The 15502-nt window shown below is 36.0% G+C and overlaps 1 protein-coding gene across 1 annotated transcript in view; it reads right to left on the reverse strand.

Annotated features, from left to right (window-relative positions):
- KIAA1109 (KIAA1109 ortholog) overlaps positions 1-15502 on the reverse strand; it is a 114886-nt gene that overhangs the window by 77070 nt on the left and 22314 nt on the right. The window contains 10 exon segments of the mRNA XM_035897603.1: positions 2595-2732; positions 3290-3517; positions 6444-6652; positions 9270-9376; positions 9525-9703; positions 10725-10822; positions 11837-11992; positions 13127-13244; positions 14137-14228; positions 15004-15082. Coding sequence (XP_035753496.1) covers positions 2595-2732; positions 3290-3517; positions 6444-6652; positions 9270-9376; positions 9525-9703; positions 10725-10822; positions 11837-11992; positions 13127-13244; positions 14137-14228; positions 15004-15082 — 1404 coding nt within the window.

A 15502-nucleotide genomic window follows, 5' to 3' on the forward strand; every position in this document is an offset into this window, starting at 1 on the left:
CTACTTATTATCTAGCCTGTTTGTTTTCCACTGTCAGCAAACCCTTTGGAGTTGCTTAATGAAGAAGAAACATCCCCTACTCTTTTGATATCACTGGCAACCTCTGTCTCAATTCAGAAGCTATTTCAGAACAACGTGAATGGGAAATGTGAAGCAACGATACTTGCCCAGCTAGGCGGAGGGACAATTCCGGTTCTATATACATTAGTACTATGAGCTTCTCACTTTAAGGTTGAACTGGGAGGTATCAAACAGCATTTCTGACATACATAATAAGAATAAAGGGTCAAATGTTTTTGTTTTTAAAAACCCCCAATATTAATGGTTCCAACATTAATTTGCAAGAATTAATACAAAGTCAAGCACTAGGTAAGAGTAACACACATAACTGATCATTTCAACCAACAGAAACTCCCAGGCAGATGTCTAATTTGTCTGAGTTAATGTTTCTGAACTGAAATAAATCCAACCAAAAAGAACATATAAAACCTAAGGCAAAATATGTAACCACAGCATTACTAAGTCTAAACAGTAAGAATACTGAAGAAAGTCATGCAATAAGTCTCAGGGCTGTGATATTAAGTGATAAATCAAAAAAAAAATTAAGGTTTTGTTTGCAATATCATTTCTGCCTCCTTGTACATATGAATCGCAATACAAGAATTAAGTTACAAGTTTTAACAACATTTAAGGGTCTCATTCAGTGCACAAAATAGATTGTGTTTTTAAATAAACAGCTATTCAAATGCCTAGATGCCTCACAGGATAAACAAATAAACAAAAAAACCCACAAAAATATAATATAAAATCACCCAGCAGATTTGGATAACGTAACTGGAAATTTATAGGATGCAATTTTTCATCACGTAAAGGTTTAGTATGTTCAAGCTGTAACTGTCAGCAGCTTCAACTACACCTTCTGATGACTTCATTCAATTGAAAAACAAGCCCTACAATCGGGGTACTAAGCTCCTAACAAAAGCTATGAGGAAAAAGGAATTTTGGCTGCCACCATGCTGTCAGTACATCCAATTTCTGCAGCCCCCTCAAAAGACAGTGCTATTAATCCCATATAGATTACACAGCTGCAATTCCCGTGACTTCACACCATTGCTTTCTTCAGATTGCTGCTAAAGACAATTGCAACCAAAAATACAAGATGTTTGGATTCTACGTTCTCCTTGTGGATTTCTTCTTTACCAATCAGAGGTCAACAGAATAACATCTGAAAAATATGAGGGCTAATGTGGAACCTCCTAAGATGTCATTTAACTTTTTGCCATCAAGAAAGCTCATTATTTGTTCCAATTCCTTTATCTGTCAGGCAGTCTACAGTCAGTGGTTATACTTAAGGTACTTTTGTGCTTGTGGCACACTGGATCGAAATTTGGAAAGACTCAACAAGCATCAACCAACTCTTTCTGCTACCTTACTTACATAAGACTAAAAAAAATAGGGTCACATGCATCTTCACCTGTATACAGTATTCCAGTTTTCAAACACTAGAATGTGCATAAGATAAAAATATTTTAAATTTTACGTCATACAAGCCATTGGTAGCAACTTATTTCAGGACACCAGGACTGAAAATATAATCTGTAAGGCACAGCTTAAATATAGTAGTGCTTTTAACGCAACTAGTATGTGCATAAACAAAATACAAACTCCAACCATTCACTAATCTGCACTGAAACAGGATAACTTTGTGTTAACAAATTTCAGCCTAAACTCCTCACTAAATTAAATTCATCCATATGGGCAATTTTTTCAAGTTTACCAAAATCAAAGGAGTAAAAAGCTAGCTGACAAGCCACAAGCAACACTTAACTTTGTCTCATTAAGTACTTCATGAAGTATGGCTCAGGACTCCCCCACCAGAGGAAGACTGTAGGTCCTAACAATATCTTGACCATAAGATACAGATCCAGCTGTGTGATTTAGTCTAATAAAAGTCATAAAGAATACGTGAAAGATGCAGTTATTCTATTTACTAACACAAGTGCAGTTTTAAAACTATATGCCTAAAAAAGTGAAACAAAACCAGCCACTACAAAAAACTTACATGTTAGTATTTACGAATTCTTAAAAAAAAAAAAAAAAACAAAAAAAAAAAAAAAAACCCAAAAACAAAAAACAACAACCCACCCACAAAAAATACTTTTGATATTAGCTGTAAAAAAAAAAAAAAACCACAAACCACAAAACAACATCACACCAAAAAACACCCCCAAAACCCAAGCAAACAAAAACCTCTCATGCACAAACCAGGGATCACTCTGGTTCTAAGACCAGCCTGAATATTACTCACTGTTTCTAGAGATTCTTCTCCAGAAACACTTTAAGGAAAATAAATAAAACACAATCTTTTCTTTTGTGCACTTCATGAAAATGCAAACTAGACAGGAACAAAGATTAAAAAAAAAACCCCATGCATCAGATTTTTCTTTAACACTTCTTATGATGCATAAGCCTTAATAAACTTTGTATGTGTACAACAGGAAAGTTCCTAACAAAAAAAGAATTCAATTTAAAGACCATCACAACTTCCACTATACAAACACACACAAGCAAACATGTAAAAAACAGTCTACTACCTGATAGTTGTCATTCAGAAACAAATTCACTGGAGACAGTACAAGTTGAAGCATTGTTTCTCTAAATCCTTTCTTCATCTCAAAACACAATCTTTCCAAGAAAGCTGTAGGGCACTCAGGACCATCTGGACTGCAATGCTAAAACAAAAATTAAACAGATCCATTTCACAAACTGAAAATATGCAACATGGTTGAAATTGTAAGATTAGAAGCAAACCTGTGAGCAGTAAATATGCTAATTTTCCTCCAAGTGGATACTCAAAAGAAGCCTGTGCAACTTCAAAAACCTTTCAACAATTACATAAACAGAAATCCAAACCCATTTGGGTGAACCCAGTTTTTTATCTGGATTCTTATTTGAACTCCTGGGGATCCCTCAGAATGCAGCTGCACAGAACAGAATGCACCATTAGAAACCAGTTTTGCTAATTAGCAGAGAAATCGTAATGGTCAATCAAAAAATATTATCACACAAATCAAGTTCATTGAATAAAAATCATGTAAAAAACTACACAGTTCTACCTCCCATGTCTCAAATTTGTTTAGATAGGCACAATTTTAGCAGAGAGTATACACACACTTCAGTAAGCACCACCCTAACTTAATGTTCCAGGAAGTTAAATCTAACTCCAGGTTATGAAACTAGAAAAAATAATTACATGAAGCAAAATATTTTAAGATTCGAAAGTACCTACCACTGGTAATCGCCCATGCACTTTGTACAAGTTAACAAGCACAGTGATATCCCATGGGCGTAAGGTAAGAGGGTGAACTGGCTTGACTGAACTTTCATTTTCTTTTTTGTCATTTTCCACTCCAACAGCTGTCCATCCAGAGCTTGAAGATGTTGACAGTGACAAAACAGGGCTTGAAATAACTTCTTCAAAATCAGTGTACATGTCATCTTCTCCAAAATAATTTTCCTAGGAAAAGGAATTGTTATGACCATAAGGAAAACAAATTAAAAACATAGAGGCAATATAATGAAATACAAACTCAACCTTTCTTGTATGTAAGCCCTCCCTAAAATAAGTGGTAGAGCTACAACCTATAGCTGAAGAAACATATATATTCTTATTTTATGAAAAATGGTCACCCTAAGAGAGCAAATTTAAGCCATGTGCTCTGCAGGAAAAGAAGAGGCTCTCAATAGTTCTCAAAGTACCAGTGTTCCTGATGCATGCAATACAAACAACTGCTCTGAAGTATTTCTACCGACATTTTAAACAGGTTTTGTGCTTTTATAGATAGGTAACTTTGAGAGTAAGAACACAAAACACCCCGCAGGAAGTCATTCTCATCCAACCTTATGAAACTTGTTATCAGCATATTTCAAAGTCTTAAACATGCTTCTAAAATACTAGCTCATAAACATTTCTCACCTTCGGTCTAAAGCCCACCTTGTTTCTAAGCCAATCCCCCTCAGTTATCTAAGACCAAAGAAACTTTACCAAATTCTACTTGGAAACAGAAAATCCATCACTACTTTTTAAAAAAAAAAAAACAAAAAAACAGGCAACTGCCTGTGGTTTATTTATTAAGTGCATCAGAATCAGACTTCTGATAATTTGTCATCTCCTCCCTCCCTTAAAAAAAATAAAAGTCTAGACTCTAAAGAAGAATTTTCTAAATGATGCAGGTTGTATTTTCTTGTTAATTCAGTACATGGGAAGTGTTGGGGACTAAGCATTCTGTAGAGCAAAATCTTTCTGACCAAAGAGGTTGCACCACAGACACAAACGTTGCTCCCTCATTCATTCTTATGAAGTAATTCAATCCCTCGGCCTCACACGCTGACAGAAATGTTCAACTATTACAAACTTCACTGGTGATCTGTGAGATGTAGACAAATGACTACTAAACTGAAAATTACACTGAAACAGATTTGATTCTTATGATGTTTCTTGTTCCTCTCCTTCCCTTTTCTGTGCGTCATTTGCCTTCCAAAACACTTGTTCTTTTGTAAGCACAAGTCTGCAGCACAAGCAAGCAAAGAGGAAGCATACAACAAAAAGAAAGCAAGCAACTGCAAGGTACCCAGTGTTCTTGAGAAAGGTCTGCAGAAAAGGCAGGCTCATTATCAGCCTTGAAATAATGACTCCTGTGGACATGTAATTTTACCACCTTGTACTGAGTCTCTGAAGTATTCTTGGTGTTGGCGCATATGAACTAAGCACTGCTCTGTGGCCAAACCAAGAAGCTGTCAAAAGTTAAGCACAGCTAATCTGTTTTGCTTTTTAGCAAGGAGAAAAGATAAAGGGAGATGTTACAATACAGACCTTGAAATATTTTTTATAGGGCAGACCCAGCAGAGGGTGCTAAGAACTCCAGTAACCCACTGCCAGTACCTTCTGGTGGGGATGCAAGGACCTATAAATCATTCATTCCCAGCCAGTAAGCATTTCAGTAAGAAACCCAGTGCGCTACACCAAAAAAATACCTCCCAAGAATAGAAGGCTTAACAAAACTGCATGAACGATGCATGCCCAGGAATCTCTCCCCCATGTATTAAAAAAGATCAGTGAAAACAAACTGAAAACAACAATTCAACCACAAGTCAGGAAAACAAGCATTAAAAAACCCCCTAGAAATTTATTAGGAAATGCTGCCAGCACAGCTGGACAAAGAGATGTAAACAGTCACAAAAATACCAAGAAGAACAATAAATGTGCATTTTCAAAACCAAGCTATTTATCTAAATTTTCTCTTGATATTTAGAAGATAAAAGCTAGATTTAATCTGAGAAATCTGCACCTAAAAAAATTAAGCCATCATAGACTCAAGGGATCTAACGTAGCGTTGTTCCCATTTACCTCCAAAGGCAAAGAGCACCACTGCTTTGCTTGAAAAGACAGAGCCATCTCATGAATTTATGGTCTCCAAAAGAGGAGCTCAATAAACAATTCAAACACGGGTGCACTTCCTCAGTATTAGAAGAAATTAAGTCTTCAAGATGCAATACTGGCCTAATTTTAATCCTATTTACTTTAGTGGCAACATGAAAAAATAATGAGCATATCTGCAAGTCCTGTACCATACAAAAGCTTAATACTTTCTGCTACTCATTGCTTATGTGCAATACCTTATATAAATTCATGAAAGTTACTGTTTCTGTATGACTCCTGATATTGATCTCAGAAAACTCCTCATCCTCTGACCCAAAATGAAAGCCTTCAGAAACATTACCTTAGCCTACATCTACATAGGCTAAACCAGACCTTTAACACACACACACACACAAAGACCCAACCACAAACATTTTAAAGCACAATAGATTAACATCAAGAAAGGAATGAAAAATTCTTTTTCAATATTGACTGAAGTAGCTTTTAAAATAAACTTATTCTCGTGTCCTTCCCCTTTCCCCTCCATGATCCTAACTCTAGAAATTTCACAGAATCTAATTAAAACAAAACCAAACAAACCATTAGGATAGTGCATTTTAAGTCCTGCAGTGTAAGAGCATAGGTTCTGATATATCTTTCCATAAAAGTGGTCATTAACATAAGCTCTAGTCATAATCATGGACTTTTTTTTTTTTTTACTACTACAGAAGTCAAAGATGAAATTTTCTGCACAAGACATCCAGAGCATATGCTATTCCTTAAAGGAAAATTACGCTGATATGGGTCTACATATATATGTATTGGAAGTCTTCTCATAAGCCTGTGCCAACTGAATTCATCCCAGCTACACCATATTGCCAAAGTCACTCCAAACTAATACTTTAATAAAGTTTTCTTCTAAGCTCACGTATTCTGTGGAATTCTTTTTCCATTTCAAACAAATTATTTTTCTTTCCTACATGTGGCCATCCATAAATTTTACAAGCTGTGTTCCTATGCCTACCTTTATGGACAGAAAAGCTTTGAGCAGGGGTCCATACAGGGTTATCTGGGAATCCGGGGAGAGTTCCAGTTCCACGTGGAGCTTATCCGGGGGCAGCTCTGAGGGGTCAAGGGGAAGGCGAGCTGACGCTGTGGGAGATGAAATCACACTGTCGGCTGTTTTCTGGGATGGCCTTAGCACAGATAACATTGTTTCTTCCATTTCTGACACTTTGGAGCAAAATAAAGAAGAAAACAGATTTTGATTACAAGGTAGGCTCCTGACAGACAAACTTCTGCAAATATGAATGTGTATAACTATATAATTTTTTGCAGCTTTCTAATTTGGATTGTATAATTATGCTAACATGTTTATGCTACAGAACTGGTTTCTTATATCTAGGGACTCTGGGAAGAGAGGAAAATATAGAATATTTTAGTCAATGTTAATTATGCAAGAGAAAAGCAACCCTTCAAGTTGTGAAAAAAATTTCAATTTATTTATCTTGCTTTTCAAGTTAAACAAACACATGCTTTCATTTCAGTGTAGCAGATTTCCCACAACCACACAGCTATTGCAGAATAAACAAAAGTAAATAAACAGGAAAATTGTAAAAGTTATATTAAAAACCTATTCTGAACCGGTAACTCCATAAGCCAAAGTTTCCCCTCAAACAACTCAATTACTCTAGTCACAAAACAGTTTGGAAATTCAAATCTTATTTCCTATCCCTTCTTTTTAGCAAGGGAGAAGATAGCGCTTTGTCTTTATTAGGTGAGGAAAGGCGATGAGAAGGAAGTGAGTAACTGGAAGTGCTTTGGGGATATGTAAAGCGATCGCTGGGAAGTAAAGAACTCCATGGGAAAACCATGTAAAATTGATGCTCCAGATGGAGTAAGATGTCAGGTACCAGTTTAACTGGAAGAACTGGCACACACAAAACTACAGTGAATACACACCTGTAGCCAGCAATCCTTCAAAGACTTTAACTTACCATTATTGTCTACAGTGCTTGCATTATATTATGTGTTATCAATTAGCTAAATGCTGCAGTGAGATGACCACTTTTTTGGAAGCTGCACCTCTCATTATGCAACATTATTTGTTTCTCAGAGACTAGAAGAGTTCTATCGATTGACTTAAAGGAAAATACAGATGTTGCTACTGTAACAAACACACCTAACAGATTAGAAGTGAACTGGACTGTGCTGGATTATTAATTGAAGGAAGCTGCAGATTAAACGAACGGTGTAGGTCTGCTGGTTGTGGCTGGGATAGAGTTCATTTTCTTTTTAGTAGCTAGTAAGGGGCTGTATTTTGGATTTGTGCTGGAAACAGTGTGGAAAACACAGGGATGTTTTAGTCCCTGCTGAGCAGTGCTGACACAGTGTCAAGGCCTTTTCTGCCTCTCACCCCACCCCACCAGCAAGCAGGCTGAGGGGGGCACAAGAAGCTGGGAGGGGACACAGCCAGGACAGCTGAGCCCAACTGACCCAAGGGATATCCCTCACCATATGATGTCATGCTCAGCATATACAGCTGGGGGAAGAAGGAAGGTGGGGGTGTTCAGAGTGATGGGTTTGGCTTCCCAAGTAACCATTACTCATGATGGAGCCCTGCTTTCCTGGGGATGGCTGAGCACCTGTCTGCCGGGGGGAAGGAGTGAATGAATTCCTTGCTCTGCTTGCACATGTGGCTTTTGCTTTGCCTGTTAACCTGTCTTTATCTCAACCCATGAGTTTTCTCACTTTCAATTTTCCGATTCTCTCCCCCAATCCCACCGGGGGGGGCGAGCAAGTAGCTGTGTGGGGCTTAGTTGCTCACCGAGGCTAACCCACAACAGTAGGTACAAACTTTCAAACGCAGGTTCAAATGCTACGATTACAAGTAAATGTTTTCAAATCTGAAGTATGCAAATTTGACACAAGCTGACAGAGTCTCACAAGAGCACTTAATGAACATCTGCAAGATGAATCTTAGTTTTTCTGCTTCATCCTCTAAAATCGGAGTTCTTCTAGATTTGAATTGTTGAAACTCAAAACCTAAAAACCCTATCCAGCATGTCTTAACACCTGCTGATTAAGGCCCATTCAAATTAGCCCTCATTATTCTTCTAATACCTCTCCTTCATCAGTTCTGCTTTCACTATCTCAACCTGAAAGACTTTTATGTAACCCCATAACTTCCTGCAATCCTCCCTCTGCCTTTAAAATAAATGCAGAGATAAATGTAAGTTAAGTATTTTATAACTTTTTTTTTGCAAGCTCATACTTATAGAATATCTCTGTTTAGATATTTAAAATTTTAAAATTCTTATTTAGAAATTAGTGTTACACTGACCAATACAGCACTCGTATCTGATGGCCATGGTTCGCTTCAGCTGTCAGCTACAATGAAATCTCAGTTTCATATCCATAAAGGTTATACATCTCATATATAGTGTATTTAAACATCACGACATCCACAGGAAAAAAGCTTAGAAAGAGTAAGGAACGTGATACTGCCAAAAATACTGTACTTCATATTTAATACTCCAAGTGATATTTTATGTTACGCAACAACCCATTTAAGAGATACACTTTGTTAAGGACAAGGAGGAATGAACTACAGACAGTATCCTCTTTTTATACAGGGAACTGGGACACTTTCTGAAGTTTTTTAATCACGAGACATTGTCAGTTTTTAAAACAAAGCTGGTGCATTCTAAAGATGCGTATTCTCCCATGTGACATAAAATAGTAGTTCAGTTCAAAATTCATTTCTGCAAATTCAAGCACTTTGATCCAACAAAGTCACAGCAATTCCCGAAATGAAACATGCTAACAAGAAAAAAGTAATGACACTTACGGGATTGTTTCAACTGCTCATCTGCCTTTTGAGGATAAATGGGGTGCCATGAATAGTCAATTGTAAACACAACGCTTGGGACTGTCCAACATTCAACCCATCCAGCCCTTTCAGAAAGAAACATCATACTTTTATTTGAAGTACAATAGTTTCATTAAATATTTTCCATTAACATGTGAGATCACTTTCATCATAAAGTAAGTAAATATGAAGAGCCAAAACAAAGACATAAATACATATCACAATAAAACTCACTCTTCTTGAGTAATGTTCCTCCATTTGGGTTTCCCTGTTTTCTGACCACTTTGACATTCGGCAGAAATACAAGATTCAGGACTTATTTTATTAGGCTGACAATCTTTCACCAACATAAAAAGGGAATATTTACTAGGATGACAATCTGGTAGATACAAATGAAGATCGACATCTTCTCCCTAAAAACAAACATTAGTAACAGAAAAGTTAGTTTACATTCACATAATGTTCATATTATTCGCATGTTCGTATGTGCCATCATCTTCACTTTATGGGCAAAGTGAGGCAAGAAATCTCAATTTTCACATGTGATTGCTGACCCAGTTCCCACCAATTTCTAGTCCAATCCCAAGAGCTCGGTAGTTCTGAACAGTTACAAGTCCAGTAACTTGAACATAACAACACACCATAGCAATCTGTAAAACACAGGGGCATGGCTTTTAACGATTCCTGTTATTCTGTTGTTCAGGCCATACTGCAAAAGTTAAGTGACTGGCCCAAGGCTACCCTACACCTCAACTAAATCATACTTTTTTTAAAAAATTAGATAAAACATTGCTTTCTTTGCTATCAAATTATAAAAAAATTACCAACATCACTGTCAACTAGTTTTTTATTTTTAGTAGCAGCAGACTGCTTCTATTTTAGGAAAGACAAGTAGAACAGTCTTTCAGAGTATTAGCTGTGTCTGTTAAAAACACTTTATCATCATTACTTATTCTACAGAAACTCTTTAAAAATCTGGAAGCTTTCCAAAATGGTTTGGGGGTACCCATTCCAGTATTTGATTTTTATCTTTGAACATACATTAGATTTTCACATTTTCTAAACAAATGGGAACACACTTCCAAGTGTAATACATACATAGACACACACAGTTTAAGTATATATAGTAAATATACATACTAAAAGTGTGTATATATGTATGAAGCACATGCGTATATGATTTTTAAATATATTTGTGTGTGTGTGTATATATATATATATAAAAAACAACTTAAAACAGACTATGATTGAATGCTTCTTACAAGCAACAGAAACTATTTACCTCTGGGTTACTTAAAGAAAAATTCTATGAACTGGAAGTGAAAGAGGCTATTTTTCTTTCAGAAAAGAGTTTATTCAAAATTTCCTGACTGAAAAAGGTAGGGAAACTATCGCACATTTAGAAGACAAAAGGACGAGGGGGGAAGAACTTACCCTTAAAGAGAATCTAGTATTGCATGTGGTTGGAACAAAGTCAGTGAAAGGTAGCGAGAAAACAATGTTCAATGTTTCTCCACAAGCTGCTAGATAAACTGGGAGAGAAGAGGAAAAACAAACAAACAAAAAATCTATCAAAATTACTCCAGTTTTATTAGACAGATTATCAAATATACAGGTAAAAATAATGAAAACATATTCAAGATCTCATGACATTGGAAATTGCCATTTTAACGACTACGTATTTAGAGTACATCGTACTAAATTATTCCGAAAGTATGTACTCCCTACAGCTTGTCCTTTTTAGAAAGGCACTGTACTTAGCACAATGGAATTGCAAGCAGCCAATAAAACCAACTGTAACTAATATCTTACGACTTTCTATATTGCTTCACACACCAGTTTTTGGACAAGAAAACACATATTGAAAGTTCTTCAGGCTTCTGATGAAGTAGTGAGCCTTGGGTTTAATTACAACACAATTTCTTAATTTTAATCCACCATCCTCTTTCTCTATGTTGAAATTATAAGATTCTGCTACAGCATAGAATTCTGAAACTCATATAAACCAAACTGCACATATAAACCAAACTGCACTCTCACCATTTTCTTTGGCTTTCTCAAATGTACCTCTTAGTTTTGTCTAGAATTAGCAGCTTTATCTCCTCTTCCGAGATGAACGGGAAACAGACATTTCTAGTTATATGGAGTTCAAATGGTATTTTTCCAACATTACTTAAAAAATGTATTCCTGAGTGAGTATTTTAAGTTAGCTTACTGAACAGATGTCAAGACCTCATGGTTGCTCTCTGCAAACTGTCGCACTAAATCAAAGATTCAAAGGGTCTTGAAAAATGAATCCTAAAACATGCTCTAGAACTGTTCTCTCCCTCAAAAAAGGTATGCATTTGTACTAAGGAAGTTAGAACTTAAAACAGTTTTAGGATGGTTTATGCATATCAACAGTAGCAAAATGGATAGTTATCACTGAACACACATTTTTCTCATAAAAATTTTGTAATTCTTGTACTTTCTCTTTATATATACTCTATATTTTGCACATATTTTTTGTAGTATGTACTCTTCTTCCAAATAAAAAAAAATCTCACCATTTTCTTGTTGTTTGGTGGAACAGTCAATCCAGTTGTGTTGATTTGCTGCCCAAATCATTTCAAATTGATGAAACATGATTTTGAAGTTCCACATATAAGGAACAAATGAAAAAATATCGGGTGCGCTATCACTGGACCAGTCTTGGATCAAATCTAAACCCACATAAAGTAATAAAACACAAGTTAGTAGCAATCAAGTGAGAGATTTCTTCTTTTAAGTTTTTGGCTTTTCATACATTGTGAATCTTAACTGTTTGCCCCTTTACAGAAAAAGGAAAATGAGGAGAACAATACACAGTATCCATTTCTCAGGCAGATATTCCACAAACACTTGCTGTGAATCCATCTCCCATTTACCACCTGTTTTTTAAGTCGGAAAGCCACAGGTTTAATTAAGTTTTCTAGTTTAGTTTTGTTCAGTAGCAAAGTTACACATTGAGCTAAAAACACTGAACTACCAACTCCTTTCCTTTGATTTTCCACTCTGATACTCTGATTGTGTACATAAGTAATATTTTCTAATGCAGCAAACCAGTGTTGTTGTAGAAGTTCATGTTTGCTCTCAACAGACTGGTAGACTGTGCTACGTACTGCAGCACTATACAGAGCTCCAGCCTCACTAGGAGGATAACTTTATTAGCATGGCACTATGCCTGCACTAATTAATCCTTCCTCCCAGCAGGGCTAATTAGCCCAGGCAGTGACACATTGATGGGGCTATATTCTTTCCATTACTGCAGCTGGAACCTTCAGCAACAGTTTGGTGATGCTGTATCACACTGTATTGCCTTGTGCGCATGTATTCTTCCTCACAGCCAAAAATCCTAAGGAGCAAATTCCTTTCTCTCATCATCTGTCAGCCACAGGGACACAACCTAAAGTCCAAGTAGTTGAAAATCAGTCAGCCAAAGAGAGAGATGTCACAGAAAACATTCTAGGTGACAAATTTTAAACAAATCAGAAACTCTGATAGAAATAAATTAAACTGAAATTTAAGATCACTTAACATAACTGCAGATCAAATTTAGTTTAGATGTTAGAAAATTAAATTATTTGATACCCCTACTCAAATACAAGAATATTGTGTACTTAGACACTTACAGACAACAGAATAACTTTGGAACTCAGAAACTTTGGAAATCAGGAACTTCGTCCTCAGAAACAATTTGTTGTCCTAAATATGTGAAATCAGAGTACCTGACCTTGTACACCTCCGCAAAATTTGATAAGAAATTCTAGAGAAAGAATATTTAATTTTATATGTAGTTTATTTAGTAAAGAAGTTACCTGTAAAGAAGCTTTTCTGAGCAAAGATAAAATGATAGGTTGCTTTATAAACCTCAAGTTCGCATTGCCATGTCTGTGGCATGTTCCATATCCGAGGATAGCTGGCATTAATATGAAACTGTGAACAAAATATTAAAGCATCAGAATTACTTGAAAAGATGACAAGGTTTGACCCTGTAGCTCAGCAGTTTTCACATATGTACTCTGCTGAATAATTAAAACTGTTTTCCTGCTGGGATGAACAGAAGGCCTCTCCAGTTCCTTAATAATTTAATCTCTCTCTCTTTCTGTGTTTGAAGGTCAAGTGTTAGTGTATTCATTTATTTGGAAAGGTATACTATGAACCTCTGATACATCTGTTGCAGTAGACATACCAAGCAATTTATAAAGCAAAGTGTTTATTAAAAGCATCTCTTTTCACAATACACTAAAGATAAAATCCCTCAGACAATAATATTTTTCAACCATTGTTCTGATGCTCAAATTTAAACATTAAAAATATCACTTTAATAAGGTCATTTGAAAACCAGTGAGAAAGGTAATCTACAGAATTACAGTATTGCAAAAGTGAAATACTAGGCAAACAGAAGAATAATGCATTATTAAATCTATCTCAAGTAGTTTAAGCACTCTCAAGTACACTTAAGCACTTAGGCACACATTCTGTCACACAGCTAGCAAGTGTAATCATTTATTAAAGTAAAGCCTATACGAAAATATGAATACATAGTAAACAAGGCAAGATTGGTAATGGTACTCCAATCCCTCCCACTGCTTTCAAAACACATACAGCTTGGTATATAAATTAAGTAACTGGCTGAAGGTTACACACACACAGTTATGTGTGTATACGTAAGTTCCTTACATATTAAGGTCTTGCAAATGACATTCAAAGGCATATTTCTGTATTGTTTAAGAACCTAAAGAAATGCTCCACAGAAAAACAAATATGTTCTTTATTAAGAAATCGTCTAGAGCCTGAAGCTTTGTGCTTATTAATGCAAACTTACAGCTAACATTTCAGCTTCTAAGAGAGTCCGGTACTGCATACTGCTGGTGGCATCAACGTGTAGAAGCTGCCCTTTAATTGTAGGTGAATAGCCTAGCAAACAAAAGATATAAAACAATCATTCAGACGTAAGAGTTACACAAATATTTAAATAATTTTCACCAGTGATTTCAGCAGTCCACTAACAATCAAACATCATGATGGAAATTAGTACTATAACAATTCTGGCCTCTACTGTTTGTCAATGAAGAGCTTAACATGTTCTGCCTTCATGTAGCAGGGATGACAAAAGTCTTCTTGCTAGATCTGGAAATGCTCAGGTTCTGTTCTAAGTTGCAGAATAAAACAAAGATGCCAGAAAGAATCAAAATCAGCAAAGGCCTTCAAACCAGCCAACAAGATGATTAAGTGCAAGGGACATACCCATAGCTTTACATTTATCTCCACCTTGGATTTGGGGGTTTGTTCTGTTTAAATAAACTACTATTAAATTAGTTTTCATAACACATTTCTCAGCATGATTCAACTACTACGCTAATCCTACCACAGAATTCTTCCTGCTTTGAGTTGACGAGGTGTCCGTAATCTGCTTCAATACACACGGAGTTAAATGATGCACTGCCTAGTAATTAAGGAATTTGTTTCTTAACCCAAACAAAACAGGGAGGTAACTTAACTATTTAAATACATAAATGCTCTAATATCTTGCAATGAAATGTACAAAGAAATACTTTTTGTTCCTTTAAGCAAGAATATATATCTCAGTCACAAAGGAAAAACATTACAAGACATTCATACACATAGGAATTAAGGTAAAAACGTTCAGGAAAAACATTAGAAAAACAAATCACACTTAGCCTTAACTCACCATTTTCACCTACTGTCATGGGAATATTTATTTCCAAATATGATCCTGCACCAACATTTACATGTACAGCATTAGTTTCCTGTATTGCAAGAAAAGAAAAAAGTCCAAACATTATTTCCAGGCTCACCACATCAACCAGTGTACTTTATGCCTCTGGCTACCATTATCCACACTTGGATTAAGGCACCCGATGACTGAAGTCTTTCTTGCCTTCAGAAAAATTACTAATGAGCTATTTATATGCACTGATACCAAATAACACTATTTTTAGGCTCAACAAATGCTGACTTAGGTCCATTAACAGAAACAGCGCAAGATATTCAGATCCAAAGCCTGAGAGGGCAGATGAATATATATTTCTAACACTGCACTTTCTAACCCTTTCCGGCACAAAAAAATAAAAAAAAAAAGAAAAGAAAAGGGGTGTACAGTGAAGTCACACTATATCCGATTTGTAAGAGTAGCAACAGGGGAAAGAAAAACCCAAACCCCTACACAT

This window comes from Egretta garzetta, unplaced genomic scaffold (genome assembly GCF_000687185.1).
Source record: "Egretta garzetta isolate BGI_Z169 unplaced genomic scaffold, ASM68718v1 scaffold467, whole genome shotgun sequence".
NCBI lineage: Eukaryota > Metazoa > Chordata > Aves > Pelecaniformes > Ardeidae > Egretta > Egretta garzetta.